The following is a 17,075-nucleotide window of genomic DNA, read 5'->3' as shown; positions in this document are numbered from 1 at the left end:
AAGCAGATAACACTGGACCTTCTTGCCAAGAACATGGTCACAACTAACCATGATAGGGCCTTCTGCTTTTCCACACAAATTTCTGTATTTTCCTGGATTAAAGCACCAAGCCTTTCAATAAATTAATGGGGGGTAAGACACTTCTGGGCGATAGATATATAATTTAAGCAATAACAATCTATGAAATTTAACCAAGCGCTTACATGAAGCTGCTCATTCCCATTATAGATAGTCCTCAACTTACAACCATTTGTTTAGCTACTGTCCAAAATTACAACAGTACTGAAAAAAGTGATTTATGATTGGTCCTTGCACTAATAAATGCTGCAGCTTTATTCATTCATTCATTCATTCATTCATTCATTCATTCATTCATTCATTTATTTATGGGACTTATATGCCGCCCTATCTCCCGAAGGACTCAGGGCGGCTAACAACAGTAAAAACAAGAATACAAAAATTAAAAAAGAATTAAATAACAGCCCCAAAATAAATTAACTACACAGTTAAAAATTAAAACATTTTAAAACCCATTGTCAATCCAGGTCAGCCTGATGGAAAAGAAAGGTTTTGAGGTCGCGGCGAAAGGACCGGAGGTCTGGGGCCATCCGAAGCTCAAGGGGGAGTTGGTTCCAAAGGGCTGGTGCTCCCACAGAGAAGGCCCTCCCCCTGGGGGTTGCCAGCCGACATTGTCTGGCCGACGGCACCCTGAGGAGGCCCTCTCTGTGTGAGCGCACTGGGCGATGGGAAGTCGTCCCCGGCAGCAGATGGTCCTGCAAATATCCCGGGCCTAAGCCATGTAGGGCTTTAAAGGTAAATACCAGCACTTTAAATCTCACCCGGAAGACAACTGGTAGCCAATGCAGCTCACACAGGAGGGGTGTAATATGGGAGTATCGGGATGCTCCCGCATCCCCATAATCATGAGCCGTGGTGCACAATGGTTAGAATGCAGTACTGCAGGCCACTTCTGCTGACTATTGGCTGCCTGCAGTTTGGTAATTCGATTCTCACTGGCTCAAGGTTGACTCAGCCTTCCATCCTTCCGGGGTCGGTAAAAAGAGGACCCAGATTGTTGGGGGCAATATGCTGACTTTATAAACTGCTTAGTGAGGGCTATAAAGCACTGTGAAGCGGTATATAAGTCTAAGTGCTACTGCTATTGCTATCATATCGTCAAAATATGGGTGCTTGGCAACTGGTATATATTTACAAAGAGTGCAGCATAACAGGATCATGAGATTGCAATTTGTAACCTTCCCAGTCAGTTTCTGAAAAAGCATAGTCAATGAGGGGAATCTGGATACGCATAACAACTGCATGATTCACTCATGATTCACTCAACTGCAGTGATTCGCTTAACAACTTTTACATGACTCATTTAACAACCACCTTGTCTAACAACAAAAAATCTGATCCGAATTGTGGTCATAACTTGAGAACTACTTATATACACAAAAAGTTTATTAAATGTTGACAGGTTCATTCATTCCATTCCAAAATGAAATGCATGGACTGTTATCTCCCTTCCACTCTTGCCCTACAAGTCAGCAAAGAATTAAACTATCGCTGACTTTCATCTTGGTGTCAACGCTGCTAACATCGGATATTCTTGCTTTGACAACAGATGGAAATGTAGCCATTTTTTCTCTTTCGCTTTTCGAGTTAGATCAGGGCTTTTCAACCAGTGGTACGGGTACCACCTGTGGTACTTTGGCACCTGGCAGGTGGTACGCGACCATTCTAGAAAAGTGGTAGCGGGGGAGGGGAATGAGCTGAACTGGTGGCAGCACCGCACAAGCCTGAGCGAGAGATGGCTGGAGCTGCAGGACTGTCAGGACTTAGCAGAAGTGCCAGGATCAGCGCTTTTTCAGGACTGTCAGGGCTCAGCGGAAGCGCCATGATCAGCGCCAGGCTCCAGGTGGAGCTCGGCGCTGATCCTGGCACTTCTGCTGAGCCCAGAAGAAGCACCGATCAGCTGGAATGTTGCAGCATCTCCAGGGTCTTGTGATTTACATTCAGATGCTTGGCAACTGATTCATATTTATGACTGTCACAGTGTCCCAGGGTCATGTAAAGTGACCAAAACCTGCTGTAACCACCCAGCAGACGGGGTGAATAAAAACCAAACCTCCCACCCCACCCTCACTGCCAATCCTCAACAGAAATGCTCACAACAATGAAAACCTCGGACAGGAGGAAGAGCACCGCCAGACAGGCAGGCATCTTGCTTGGCTGTGGCTTGGGGGGCACTTTTTCAGTGCCATTGTAACTTCGAACAGTCACTAAGCAAACTGTTGCAAGTCGAGGACTATCTGTACTTCATCACTCTTTTCTTTTCTTTTTTTGGTCATCAGGTTTTTGACACCTTGCTAGGTGACTGGTGGTACTCGGATGTTGCCATATCCTAAAAGTGATACAATGGGTGAAAAGGTTGAAAAGCCCTGAGTTAGATGATGCTGGGAGGGGGGATGTGGATGACAGTACAGTTAGTCATAACAATAATAACTCAGCCATGGGAATCAAGGTTACTGTGGCCCAGAGCTCATAAAGATTTGGTGGGCTGGAGAGCTGGGGAGAAAGCCCACACTTCAAGCTAATGGGGGAATGTGATTTATGACTGTTAATTGGAGGAGGGAATTGTGCTTTGCTACTTTGTGCCCAGGGGGGGGGGAATTAAGTTTTTGGCTTTAACTATGTAGTGCTGATGTTTTGTTTCTCGAATAAAAGATTCTTTAAGGTAAACAATGCCTCAAAGTTGTTTTAAAGAGTTTCATCTGTCAGAACCATGACACTTGGCTTTAACATTATATTAGTTTCTGTGCAGAACTTAAGCCCGTTTAAGCTGCCATAATATGGCAGCATAGTCACTATGAGTATAGGTTGCTACTTACCTTTTGAAGAGTAGGATAGCAATAACGATAATGATAATCAAGATGACTGCAAGGACAGGCCCCATCACCCATAGCATCTCTGGTTCATCTTGCTGCTTTGGTGATACCTCCATCACAATCTCATCTGAATAGGGACTGGCTGCATACTTCTTCTAGAGAATGGGAGAGAAGAGTAGACACAGACAATGAAAGTAAAGAACTTCTCCTATTATTCTTTTCTTATCCTCTGCCCAATAACTCCAGGAGGTCCACCTGTAATTTTTCTGAGCAACAACCATGGAACCATTGGATACTAAAACCAAAATCAATTGTCTCCCCTTTGCTAAGCAAAAAATCTGAAGTACAACAGCCAGGAAGTACCTTCCCTCAATTCCAGAATGAAATGGTCTGGTTTAGAAAGCAAGCTGACAGTTTCAAAGACACAGAGTCAAATTACAATCTTTGGTATTGCAGCAAAGTGAACACTATTGCTGATAAGTAACAAGTAATTAGTTTATTTTATTTGCAGTTTGAAAGCATGCAAATGCAAGTAGATAAACAGATATAACAGCATTCTGTGTGCCTTGGCATATAGTCATGCTGACTACATGATCATGGAAATGTCTCCCTCGGCTAAGAAATGGAGATGAGCACAGCCCTCTAGAGTTGGACACGAGTGGACAGGGGAAACTTTTACCTTTGTAAACAGACCACCAGACTTGATAAGTTAGGGAACACTCTTGGGCAAACTACTGCATGTGAAAAATCATGGGCATTCCTCAGGCAAAACTAGAGATGCCCTTGCCTGCTGTATTCACAGATCAGCACTTACGTATGCTATTTTCAAGTCAAAGTAGAAATCATCTATACACTGCCATTTCAGATTTACCTTACAGGTCAGGGAGAGACACAAGAAGAAACATGAATTACCCTTTTTATAGACTGTACTAATTGCTGTGACCAAGGAAGCAGCATACATTGACCTCTTTTTGGCAAGAGAAGCAGAAAACACTCATACCAGTCTCTTTTTATGCATCCTCAGAAGGATGCATATATATACAGGGCTTAATTTGAGCCATATTTCAACTCTGGATCCTTAATGCAAGAACTTGAGAAACAGCAATCAATACTTAAGAGTCCATTTTAATACTATTAAGAATAAATTCCAAACATTCTGGGATTGAAGGAAGGAGCTGCAGAGATTTTGAACTCCTGACAATTCTCACTTTAGAAAGAACATATGCTAAATGATAATATCATCTGTAATGTTTGCATGGTTCTTCAGCCAACATTACCTAACATAATGAGAATCAAAAGGGAAGCTTTAGTTTATAGCAAGTAAGATTAACCAAGCTCAACATTAGAAGTAGTAAGCAGGTATGAGAACTTGGAGTAGCCAAGAAGACCACTGGAGCTTAGCTATAGAATAGCTGTAGCTGGATCACTTCCAGGGAAGAATGGAAGACTGAATTTGTAGAGCTGATAATGTATTAAGAATAGGGAGTTGAAAAGCAGATTGGTTCCTTTGACCCTTTCTGGACAAGGAGAGGATGCAAGATTGTCTAAGTTGCACTTGATATGGCGGCTCCTCACAAGGATGGGCGGGGGAGAACTGGGAGCCAAGAGAACTTGTGATACCTGATCCAGCCACAGAGTCTTGCAAAGGACATTATTTTCACATATTTTTTTGGCTAATCACTGCTTTAGAAATTGCCTGTTAACTACTTTAAGGAGATTAGACCCCCTCAAAATGACAAGGCTGGAAACACCAGGCCAATGTCTTCGATCCTTAATATAAGAAATTGAAACTTTTTTTAAAAAAAGCTTTAGAAATTCAAAAGGAACACAGGGTTTTGAGTATAGAAAATTTTAAACGGATTAAAGAGCCTGAAAACATTAGAACATTTGATCTCGAATATTAAGACTCTGAATTTAATTCTAGAGAACATATTTTTGTGGAAATATATTTTAGATATTGAAGACATAACAAGAGATATAACAAGCTAAGCAACTTATAAAGGCATTCAGAGACATTTTTAAAGTAATAAAAAATAATAAAATCAGCTGAGGTTTTAAAAATTAAGAAGGAAATAAGAATGCCAATTTGAGAAAGTAATTGGAATAATTTTGTCTTACTGGACTTTCAAAAGAGGCTTTTAAAATTTTTAAGAAATTAGAGACAAGGATCAATAATAATCTAAATGGATTAAAAAGCAAGATTATTTTACCTCAAAGGAAGGAACACAAGTTGCTTTATTCAATCAATGACACCCAGACTGGAAAAATGTTGTGACTGGATTTGCTTACAATTAACATTATGTTTTAAGACTTTTTTTCCCTGTACAGTCACTTTATGTATCCTAATTGGACAGCATTTAAATTAGCCTGGTGTCTAATTGTCTTTTTATTTAAAGTACAGGATCTTCGTGAATTTGCTCTTTTTATAGGACAGTATCCCTTTTTGTCATGTTAAATCTCAGCCTTTTGTTTATAACAGGATACTGGGACCACTTTATGCCTTCTAAATGTGGACTTGCTTACAGTTGAGAGTTATGATATGGAATAATGAATTTTACATTTGCTAATCAATGTATTTATTTTAGGGATCTATTTGGACTTTCAATGATACCTGGATTGGAGAAGACATCACTTATTATAGTCTTTCTCAACCTTGGCAACTTTAAGATGGATGGACTTCGACTCCCAAAATTCTGGAAGTTGAAGTCCACCCATCTTAAAGTTGTCAAGATTGAGAAACACTGATTTATTAGATTTGCCTTTAGTTTAAGAGTTGAGTTATGGGATGAAGAATTTTATATCTGTTAAGGGAAGAAAAAAAATACTGAAATTTTGTATTATGATGAGGTGAGAAATCACATTCTTAGGTTGTTTTTTCCCCTTTTATGTTTTCTTGCACTTTTATTCTCTTTATTTTTTTCCTTTCCTTTTTAGTTTGTATCGTATTTTAATTATGTATTATAATTAAAACTTTTAATAAAATTATTAACAAAAAACCGGCATAGCTGTAGCTCTAACCATACCAAACACCTGGAAAGTGTGCTCAGCTAGTCAAGTGCCTTAGTAGATTCACTCTTGCATACAGTAATACACAACTTGTCCTCAGCTGGCAGCTCAGAGCCCTCACCCTCCCAACTTGGTTGCACATTTGCTATGTCCATCACTGAAGTGTTCAGACTGGGTGAGTAATGGCGCATTTGACCAGCTCTAATGAGCCATTACAAGTAAATGTAGCTGAAAGTAAGAGCCATAACATGGGACAGAACAGAAAGACCCAAATATCGTCATTACGTTGGACGTTACTTACACATTTCACGCAGAAGCAGCACTCTATTACTCTTCCTTTCCTCTCGCTCATCCACAACGGTGTGCAACAAAAGATAATGTAAATGCTTATATGGACAGGCAAGTGGAAGGAAAAACTTCTACAATCTCTACTATGCCAATAATCCAACAATGCTAACTCTGAAACAGTCTTTTTTTCTTTCAAGGTTCTTACCGTATCACCATCCTCCAGTGAAGCCAGCACAAAACAACGGTAGCTCAAATCTTCTGAAAGTGGCTTATTAAAGAAGCCTTTATAATTCTTTTCATCTCCCAAAACAAATGTCTCTGGCAGTTCATCCACTTGGGCCGCAATGTAAGGCTTGAGGCGTTCTGCTTGTCTACGCTGGCGCCATTCTGTGGCCCCTTGGTTTATGGCCTCAAGTAGCTAGATAGTCAAAGAAAGCTTATGTAAGAAAAAGTTCTGCCAGATCCCTTTGTGAACTTCACTTCGCAAAAGCGTATGCTTTTAATAACATTTGTTACTCTAAAAAGGTGCTCCTGACTTTGTGCCACCACAGACTAACATGGCTCTCCTCCTACATAGGACAAGGTAATCTTTTGTTGTATGAAGAAAAAAGGAAAATGAATAGGTAAAAAGAGCTTAGGGCAGTAAGCAAATTGACAATACCCAATGCAGATGTTTATTTATTGGATTTCAAGGCCATTCCACTCCAAAAAAGATTCTGGAGGGCTTACAACATTTAAAAGAATTATTTAGAGAAACATACTGCCTGTAGAAAATTACATAAATGTTTTCCAGAAAAAAATGGTCTGGAAACAAAGCCAGGTTTTAAAGAGACCTGTAGAAGACTTGGAGACTTGAAGAATGGGAGCTATTATGTATGTCAGCGGGGAGGGATTGCTATTGCAGTGGGCATGGTCTGTGACAAAGAAGGCATGCTTCCTCAGTCCTGCAAGATGGCAATGTTTCATTGAAGGGACCTGGAAAGTACCCACTCTGCTTGTTTGTATCAAATGAGTAGAAACAATTGAAGACAGATGAGCCCTCAATAATTATGCCCTATGCCAGGGGTAGGCAACCTCGGCTCTTTTATGACTCGTGGAGTCCACGAGTCATAAAAGAGCCGAGGTTGCCTACCCCTGCCCTATGCCAAGGGTAGGGAACCTTGGCTCTTTTATGACTGATACTGATTCAGGAATTCTGGGAGTTGAAGTCCACAAGTCATAAAAGAGCCAAGATTTCCTACCCCTGCCCTATGCTATGAAGGGTTTTGCAGATAATAACTAGCACTTTGACTTGCACTTGAAATCTGACTGTCAAACAATACAGCTTCTGAAGCAACCATGACAAATCAGCACAACAAGAAGTGCCTGTTACTACCCATTATGCTTCATTTTGAACCAGTCAAAGCTTTTAGATAATATTCAAGAGTAGCCTCACACAGAACACATTGTATTAGTCCAAATGTGAAGCAAGTAGGTTATGAATGACATCTGAAGTTCCTCCTGAATGAGGAAAAGGCGCAATTGGAACACAAGGTGCACTTGTGCAAAGGCCCTCATGAATATAAGTACTATTTACTGATTGAGCACTATTATCCTAGAGGATTTCCAAACTGCATACTAGTCTCAAATGGGAAGTTCAACCCCACACAAGACCAAAGATGAAAATATCTGAGATGGGCGTGTGTGTGTGTCAGGATGCTAAAGAGGCACATTGACTTTGTTTTTTCAGTCTTGAGTCTGATAAGATGCCTCAACTAACGATTTCATGTGCATATTAACAGGAGGGGCGAGAGCATCAAGCTTTGAGGGACCCTGATTTCAACACCAAATGGTACTGACCACCGAGGAAGGAGGTGAACTACTGTAGCATAGCACCCCCACTTCTAATTTGAGTAGCTAATCCAGAAGGGTACTGGTAAACAGTACTGAAAATTGCCAAGAAATCAATGCACAAGAGGGCGTATGCAGCACCTTTACCCCAAATCTGCCAAAGGCCAATGACTAGCACCACCAGTGCTACCTCAGTACTGTATCCTGGCCTGAAACCCCACTAAAATTGGTCCAGATAACTACTTCCTCCAAGACCCTTTATAACTCCTATCCAACCACTTTACCCACAAAGGGGAGGCTGGAAACTAGTTGATAGTTTCCAAAATATCTATCGTGGAAGCCCATGAACTTGAATTTTCAGAGAAAAATAATAGTTTGAGAGGCTTTGAGATGGATTTATCTTACCCAACAAGCATACTTTGCAGTCTGGAGTACTGTTGGATATGTCATATTTTTCCATGTTGTACTGTCCGTATTACAGCCAAGTTTTTTTTAATAAAATCCCATAGTCACCCATAAATTCAGAAGAATGATATAAACATACCAAGAATTTAATTACATTGCTTGGAGAGGCTCTCATATAAATATATTACTAAGTGTGCTTTTCTAACGAACAGAAATAAATGCCAGGGTTTGAAACTAATTTAAAGTGAAGGAAGGCATAACATATTTCACACAAAATGGTAAAAACAAACATACAACAGCAAAGCAAATATGATGCCAGAAAGACAGAAGTTACATAAAATCATGATATTATACAATATTAGGGACACAGCCTATTGACTTTTACTCTCTAGAATTATCTTGTTGTTTTACATCCATACACTGGAACTTCAGGTCCTATCTCTTTGAGGTCAAATACACATACATCCATAATACAATATCTTTTTGCTTTGAAGAGAAATAGTGAAATAGAATGCAGAAGGAAATGAAGTGTGATCCATAAATGTAGTAACACCTCTGGGAATTTTAGCATAATGACTTCTTTCAAGTTAAAATTGCAGGCAATTTTTAGATTTAGTTGGAGTTAATGGGCATTTAAGGAAGTTAATGCTTCTAAGAACATTAAGAGGTGGTGATAAACCCTGCTGTCCTAGGGGAATAATCTTGCACATGCAAAAACAAGAATATCCAGCTTCAGAAAATGCCAAACACTACTATCCCCAGCACCACAGGGCTGGTGAATATGACTGATATAATCTTCTCAGTTTAGTATATATGCTGTGGATTATGCTGAAAGACCCTTTGAAAAAGATGGGTCTTTATAAGTTTGTAAAAGGTCACTGGAATAGGGAATACTCTTACATTGGAGGGGTAGGCTATTCCATATGATTGGGCCCCCAACCTCTGAGGTCCTGAGCAGATATTCTCTAATTGTCAATTGTGTTGTATGGGTAGCTTTTATCAGGCAAAAGTGGCTTTTTTAGATATCCTCATGCCGTTAAGGGTTTTAAACATATTAACAGCATTTTGAATTGTACTCAGAAACCTACTCCTAACTAATGCAGTTATTCAATTATTGTGTTGTTTTATTCATGAGGGGAATCACATATTTATCAATTAGAACATGATTGTCCAACCTTTTGGTTTGCCTGGGCTGCACTGAGTGAAGAGGAATTGTCTTGGGCCGTATATAAAATCTATAATATAGTTAATGCATATAAGTTACAAACTTCCTTTTAAAATATTTTTATTATCTTGTGGCACTGCATTACTAGGACTGCATGTGGCCAATGGGCCACAGGTTGGACACACTTGATTCAGGGGATTACAGATTCACCTTTCAACCAAGAAGTCTGAGAACAATAGCATATTTCTTTCTTCTCATACCTGGTCCAGTTCCATCTCATCTGGACTGTTCACTCTGGAGGCAAGTGTACTGCTTGTGTGCTCTATTGGTACTACCACAACATAGTACGACCTGTGGAGGAAGAAAAAGAGGGAAAAAGTGAGTTCTCCTAGAAATAATGGAATGCCCTCACAAAATCCATGCAAATGTCACTCACTGCTTCACTTTCTTTCCATTCTTCAGACTGTCATGAATAAGAGAAATAAAGTTGTAAAGCTTATTTTATAGCAGAGTACCAATTTCAGTGGTATGTTATTGAACCATAAACACGAATGAGACTTCAACAAGCTTTGTAAGGGATTTACATACATTAGTCAGAGTAATTGGGCAGGATAAGGTCATCTTGGGTCCTTTAAGAGGAAAGAAAGGGAGATTATGGCTTAATGGCCTTTATTACCATAAAGAATATACAACTCAAAGAAGCAACATGCAGCACAGAAAAATAATTGTCCAAAATCAGAATCCTAATAGGTTGCTGCTTCAAATCTTACACACTAATCTCTTGTATTTTGTTCCTTGCTACTGTAATATATTTTAAAGAATTTTGTAGTTGAACTCACACAATTAATCAAAGTCAGTGAAATCTGACATGATTCCCAGTAATACCATTTCACTGCCCATACAAAAATCTATTCACTTCACAGGGATTTCCTAATTTGAGTAGGAAGATACAGTACTAAATTCTAATACATTGTACTTCTTGGAGGATCAGAGCATAACGCCAGGTCAGTATCAGTACGGAATCAGAGATGTGGAGAGAGTATACCTGACTGGCACAGAAGTCTTCACTTTGGGGAGAGTGAGGGTGAACTGTCCATTATGGATATATTTGTATGTGGAAACAGGCTTTGTCTGGAAAACATCAGGTGCTGTCCGGATGAAGACCCGGTGTTGCAATGCACCTGCACTACTTCCCCGGTTTGTAAGTGCAAAGGAATAATTTGTGTCTGGCACCAAGTCATTTATTAGCTTCTTCATAGAATGTCCATCTACCTCCACAGTCTGCCCATTGTATAGAATCTGAAAGCAAAGTAAATAAAGCATTGCATGTCATACTTAGACATTTTCTCCTAGGAAAGAAATGAATTTTGTCACCAAATTTCTATCTCCAAGTTCCTTTGATCTTCTGATAATATGTGAAAACTGATTTTAACTGTAACCACTACTAAAATTCTTGGGAATTTCTCAATATACAGAATGCACTGATTTTCTAAGTCCACTTCAACTGAGTTCTAGGTCTAGTTCTAAAGCTGAAAATACCGTGATTCTGTGGGAACATTGCTGTCCAAAATGATACCTTTGTATTACATTGGAACTTAAAGCACTTAAAGCACGTTTCCACAGACTGCAATACACTCCAATGATTCCTATTTGAACGGATGATTTCAGAAGATGGCACTCAGAATCTTCATTGTGCTAGTCTTTGAAAGAAACAGCCAGTTCATGGTGCCTCATTGGCTTTGTTACTGATTTTTAAATATAATTTTTATTGCAAAAAATCTTAAGGTTAAAAACAACAGAACTATTAGAAAAGAAACAAAAATAAGGGTTAAATGAGAAATAGAAAAAGGAAGAAAAAAGAAGAAAATAAAATATAAAGGTTTCATTACTGATTTTTTCATGTTTTAATTATATTGTTAAGAGACAGATATAGAGAGACAATAAATATTCCTTTCTTGTCATGACTGATGCAGACTTGCCCAGATAATTCCAGACATCTGCAATATAGCGAGCCATTTCTGCTTTAACAGCCAAACATTGGTTCCATCTTTAACTATACTCTAGCTGTGGCAAAGCAACAAAAGCAATTAAAAAACCCTCCTTTGTTTCTTAAATAAATACAGTAACTAATACTTGCTAAAAACTAAGATTTTGGATGATGAGCCAATACTCTATAACAGGAGTCCCCAACCCCTGATCCGTGGACCAGCACTGGGCTGCTGCATGCCAGCAACCGGGCCGTGCAAATAAGCAAAGGTCCATCCTCAGATGCAGGTAACATGAAAAACCATGCCCCCTCCAGTCCGTGGAAAAACCTCTCTCCCCGGAACCGGTCCCTGGTGCCCAAAAGGTTGGGGGCTGCTGTTCTACATATCCAGGAATATTCTACTTACAATCTCATAAATATGTGTAAAATCAGTCACATTTCACAAGAAAGCATACATCTAACACTCCTTTAAGAAATAGGAAAGAAGCATTCTTCTATTAGGGACATCAGGTTCTAACTGCAACAGATATCATAATGCCACTACTTCTTCACTCCACCAGACCAGTGATTTTTTTTTGCAGGGAATTGTATCTCCTGGTGCAGATGAAATAATGATTGTTGCTGGAGGAAACTGAAAACCTCACTATTGATTTTCAGTAAAGGATTTCCAAAGGTCCCAGTTCTCCCCCATTAAAAGAAAGGAAAAAAATCATGAGATTTATCGTTCACCTCCATTTTATAATCTGGACAATATATGCTTTAATTAAATCTGTTAAAGAGAAAGAGGACACTGTTTGGGATGTAGATTTAGTGTGCAACTGTTTATCAACTGGAGATAATGCTAATTGTTCCCGTGGAGATTTATCAGCAGTGCTTATTAGATTATTAGGTTTTGGCATGGCATTCTGCATGTGTGAATTAAACAGCTGGACACACAGGGAGCCTTGTTTGGAATATTCTTGCTTTGCAGATTATATCCAGGCCAGTTATTCCTTCGGTATCTAACCCTGCACATAACCTGCACATCTAGAATCAACAATAGATATTAGGAAGCTCATTTGAACTTCTTATAATTGCACGGCTGCTCAATAGTTAGCAACCCACTAGAATCATCTGCTCCCATCTGCTCCATGTGGCCAGTTCATAGAGGAAATGGCTGTCAACTCTAACTTAACCCTCATCAGCAGCCTAAGCTATATTAACTTGGCCAGACCTTCTTGAACTTTACATACTGTAGTATCTTGATAATTCATTAGTTCTTTTTTTTCTTCTAATATTTTTATTAATTTCCTAATTTTACATTTAGGAATTTAAAAAGCAACGTGGTGGCTGGGTTAATCAATAGTTCAGTAACATACAAAAATCTTTAGTACAACTCTCAAACTACAACCTCAAATATTTCCTCTCTTTTCCCCTGAATATCTACTATCTCATATTTAAGCTAATACAGTTCTTATTATATCAACTAAATGAAAACATCATTATTGCATTCATCAATACATTTTTAGCTTATACGTATCTTAATTACTTTTACATTCAATCTTTACATTCAATCGATGTCCTGTTATTGGTTTTTCCCAATTTTTAGTTTCCCATCAAATTTAACATTTAGTATTTATAATTTCCAGGTTTTAGGTAACGAAAAGTTTATCTCAATTAATAACAGAAACTAATATTCAAAAAACACATCGTATCAATTTGGGTATAATCTTGTTCTATTTCCTAAAAGTTATTCATTAGTTCTATTAAGAACACATTGGATCTGTGGAACTGGAAATGAGGGAAACTCAGTACAGAAACCACTATTAATAAATGTGTTAAGTTTCCTAGTCCAGGACTCAGCTGTAAATCTTTAAATCCTGATTCTAACAGGCTTGGCTAGGCAACAGAGGTTACATATCTCTGTCAAGGTCATCTTCCTTACTCCCTCCAGGAAGTTTAATCTACAGCAGGGGTTCTCTGTATATTCAACACAGTGTGACTAAATACAAATCTTTATTGTAAACTAGAAGGGTTATTAAACAGTTGATTCTCATCTGTCACAGTGAAGGTACAGTTCCCTTCTTATACGCCTGGAGTTTACACACGTTGCTTCTTCTTTGTGCCTTTTTCCATGCTTCAGTGGATTCTTTGCTCTGTACTTCATGGCCCTGAACCTGAATATTGCTGACTGTTGACATAATTTGCACCTCTGTTCTGAGAACCTTCAGGCTTAGCTCTCACAGTATATCCACTCACTGCTAGCAAGGTCAGCAGACACAACTTCATACTAAGATGCTTTAGCTTGCTCTAAGGCATTGTTTAGAGTGGTCAGATGTCCAGCATTATTCAAGACAGTGTAGATTTTGTAAATATTTTCCCCGTCTTCACTCTGGTGGGCTCCCGTTTTGCCTGCCATTTTCATTGGATCGTGTCTGCTTTCCTGTAAGGTTAACATATTTGGGTTGTAAAAGTCCAGGCACCCCTAAACATAGCATCTCTTTGCTGCCATCCAGTGAAAGTCCAGATTTTTGCAGCCCAGATATGATAGTTCTGCTCTGATTTCTTGCAGGATATTTGGAGGCAGTAAAAGTACATCCAGGCATGAGACTGACTTGGCTGTCCTCCAAGGAGTGTGCAGAATGATGGCGGTGGAAAGGAAGTGGGAGACATAAGCACAAAATCTGATGCAAGATTCAGAGCTTTTTCTCTTTTCCTTGGAGGGCTGTCAATACAAAATTAAATAGTTTGCTACGGGCAGCTAATGCTGATAGGGTCTGCTAGCTGTAAAGGCAACTTCCATCCCAGGTTTGCTTGTGCGTATCAGTAAGAGAGCGAAAGCATGGAAATGTGTGCAAGCATGTATGTGACAGGGCAGAGTTATCTGTATCAGGCCTAATAAATACTCATCTAATATTTTTGTCTATTGTTACGTTTTTTAAAAAGTTGGAGGTATAGTCTCTCATCACTATCTTTTGCTTATCATTTTATAGGGTTACTCTCTTCCTTTTTAAAAAGTATTTTAATAGGCACTTTCTGTTTAAATATTAGCTAAATGAGTTACTCTGAATAAGCTCCCATGGTACTAAGTTTATGTTTCCATGCCCTTTACTAATACAGCCTAATTATTCGGAAGCATTTTCAAACAATTAGGATACATTTTAAAAAATAGAGCACAGTTTTCAAAATAAAGAAATGTTTACTGGGTAATGCAAGGAGCTTGGAGGGTCTGCCTAGCTGCTGACTGCGACACTTTACTGACCGAGTCTTAAAGAGGTAGGAATGAGAAAGTGTAAGTACTATGCAGCAGCTAAGGCAAAGCATCCTGCTGCCAAAATCCTGATAGGTCTCTCTAGGTTTACATGCTTAAGTAGTTTCAACAAATACTGTCCTGATGGCAGCAAAACAACCGATTTCAGATAAATAGTCTGATCCCTTATCGCTTTTATTGAATCAAAGTCAGATTTAGGACTACCTGGAAGACTCTACAGTAATTACTACAGGTTTCCGTCCTGGATGTTGATAGTTCCTTACCTTGAATGGTACTGCTGATTTATAAGAATCAGGCACTTCCCAACTAAGTAGCACTGAGGTTTTCATCACAGCACTGACACGGAAGTTCTTTGCGAACACTGCAATTAAAAAGACTTCTCTTGAGCATTCTCTGGGAAACAACTATAGGCAACCATTATCAAATCCTGCCCTTTCACATTTTAGATTTAAAGTAATGCAGATTTTTCATTTTCTCCTTTGGCTCTTCATCACAAATGTCAAAAGAGAATAGCGTCACTGGTTGCTCGAAGAAATTCCTTTTTGACGTTTACATGACATCAGTTGTGATACAGTGTTCACGCACACAGAAACAATGGCATCTGTATTTTGATCTGCAAGACCAATCATGCAACCCTCACGCCTGTTCCTCCCCTCTACTATTATAAGGTATATTAAGACTGAATAAGATAAGGTAAAACTAAATGGGACATTTTTCACCCATTTTCTACAATAGGAATTCAGAATCTGACCACAGCAAGAGGCGCCTACCTTGTTCCATTGGCATTGTTCTTGACTGAATGCTGGGGCTGAGAGGTCCCGCTCCCTTGCTAGTGTGGGCTCTAACTTTGATGTCGTAAGTTGTGTCAGATTTGAGATTGGTCAGAGTGATACTTTGTTCCTTAGTAACATTGGTCAGGTTTTGCTGGCTGTTTATGTCTCTGTATACAACTGTATAGTTGGTAATTTTTCCATTCCTCTCAGCCAGCAGTGGTGGATTCCAGGTCACTTTGGTGGTGGAGGTGGTAAGCCCAACCACCTCCAGGTTCTGGGGGAAGCCACTTGGTGCCTCCTCTGGAGTAGTTATTTCCTTCTCAAACTCCTCCCCAGGACCTGCCCTATTCTTTGCAGACAATTTGAAGACATAAGTGGCACCCTTGTGAAGTTTGGTCACAGTGTAGTGATCGTCATCTTTTCCAAACTGAATTACTACCATCTTCTCTTCATCAGCACATTTGTATCGCAGCATGTAGCCCAAGAGCTCTCCAATCATCTCTTTGGGCGGGAGCCAATTTATTAAGGCGGTGTTCATAGATGTTGTACTGATCATCATAGTAGGTTTGCCTGGGACTGTGGAACAAAAACAGGGTATTAGGCTATGAATGGAAGGAAAACTTAGATCTTGAAGCAGTCAAACAGCACTGGAGCTGAACTACAAACTGAATAACAGGATCTATATGGATTTTCCAGAATCATGCTGCATCAGATTGCAGATAAATGATTTCATATCTAAAAGAATGTTAAAAGCATTTTGCACATCCAGGATGGCACATGTGGAGAAAAATCTTCCCAACTTCCAAAGTGCCCTGGAGTGGTTCAGCCCAGGAAGAGCTGTTCTTTATTGTAATTCTGCATGGGTAGTCAGTTTTTACTACTCTGTGTATCCCATAATTAAATAAATTAAAATAAATTAATTGTCCAAGGCTTTATTTTATGGAGTGGGTATCCTTTAGCTCCAGAAATAAAGAATAATTGTTAATCTAACACACAAGTGTCAAACTCGATCGCGTCATTTCATGTTTTGTGACGTATTTTGCCTTTGCAGAGCCAGAGTGAGTGTGGCCTGCGCATGACACATCCTGCCTGCAGGCCACAAGTTTGACACCCCTGATCAAGCATGTCATTAAGTGATGTAGCAACATGTAGGAGAAATCAATATTGTATGACAAATCATTTAAAATGCAGAAGACACAAGTTTGGTTTTTAGCTTCATAAATATATCCCAATTTAACAATTATCCATATTAAAACCAAAATCAGTCTCTATGGATTGCTTATCCAGCTCTGTCTTACATCTCAATGTATCTATCCAAGCATTCCTTGAACCCCAACATTTTTCAAAATGTCAGATAATGCAGTTTTGGATAGTTTGAACAAGGTGAAAAGTATCATTATAATATAGCTATTTGGTTAGTAGCATAAGTTACTGAGGACAAGTCCAGACTCAGCTTTGGAATCCCTGCTAGTTTGATGCT

The 17,075-nt window shown here is 39.1% G+C and overlaps 1 protein-coding gene across 5 annotated transcripts in view; it reads right to left on the bottom strand.

The window, feature by feature from the left end:
* The window catches only part of PTPRF (protein tyrosine phosphatase receptor type F), a 528,476-nt gene that overhangs the window by 46,415 nt on the left and 464,986 nt on the right, over window positions 1–17,075 (bottom strand). For all 5 annotated transcript variants that reach the window (XM_081322272.1, XM_081322271.1, XM_081322273.1 and 2 more), the window contains 6 exons: window positions 15,593–16,171; window positions 15,086–15,183; window positions 10,631–10,884; window positions 9,846–9,936; window positions 6,391–6,603; window positions 2,895–3,046 (listed from right to left, as the gene is read on the bottom strand). In XM_081322272.1, the coding sequence (XP_081178398.1) occupies window positions 2,895–3,046; window positions 6,391–6,603; window positions 9,846–9,936; window positions 10,631–10,884; window positions 15,086–15,183; window positions 15,593–16,171 (1,387 nt within the window). The remainder of the gene's footprint in view (window positions 1–2,894; window positions 3,047–6,390; window positions 6,604–9,845; window positions 9,937–10,630; window positions 10,885–15,085; window positions 15,184–15,592; window positions 16,172–17,075) is intronic.

The sequence above is a fragment of the Vipera berus genome, assembly GCF_964194415.1.
Source record: "Vipera berus genome assembly, chromosome: 3".
Taxonomy (NCBI): domain Eukaryota; kingdom Metazoa; phylum Chordata; class Lepidosauria; order Squamata; family Viperidae; genus Vipera; species Vipera berus.
Note: the sequence above shows the minus strand (reverse complement) of the source record. Positions and strands in the feature narration are given on the sequence as shown.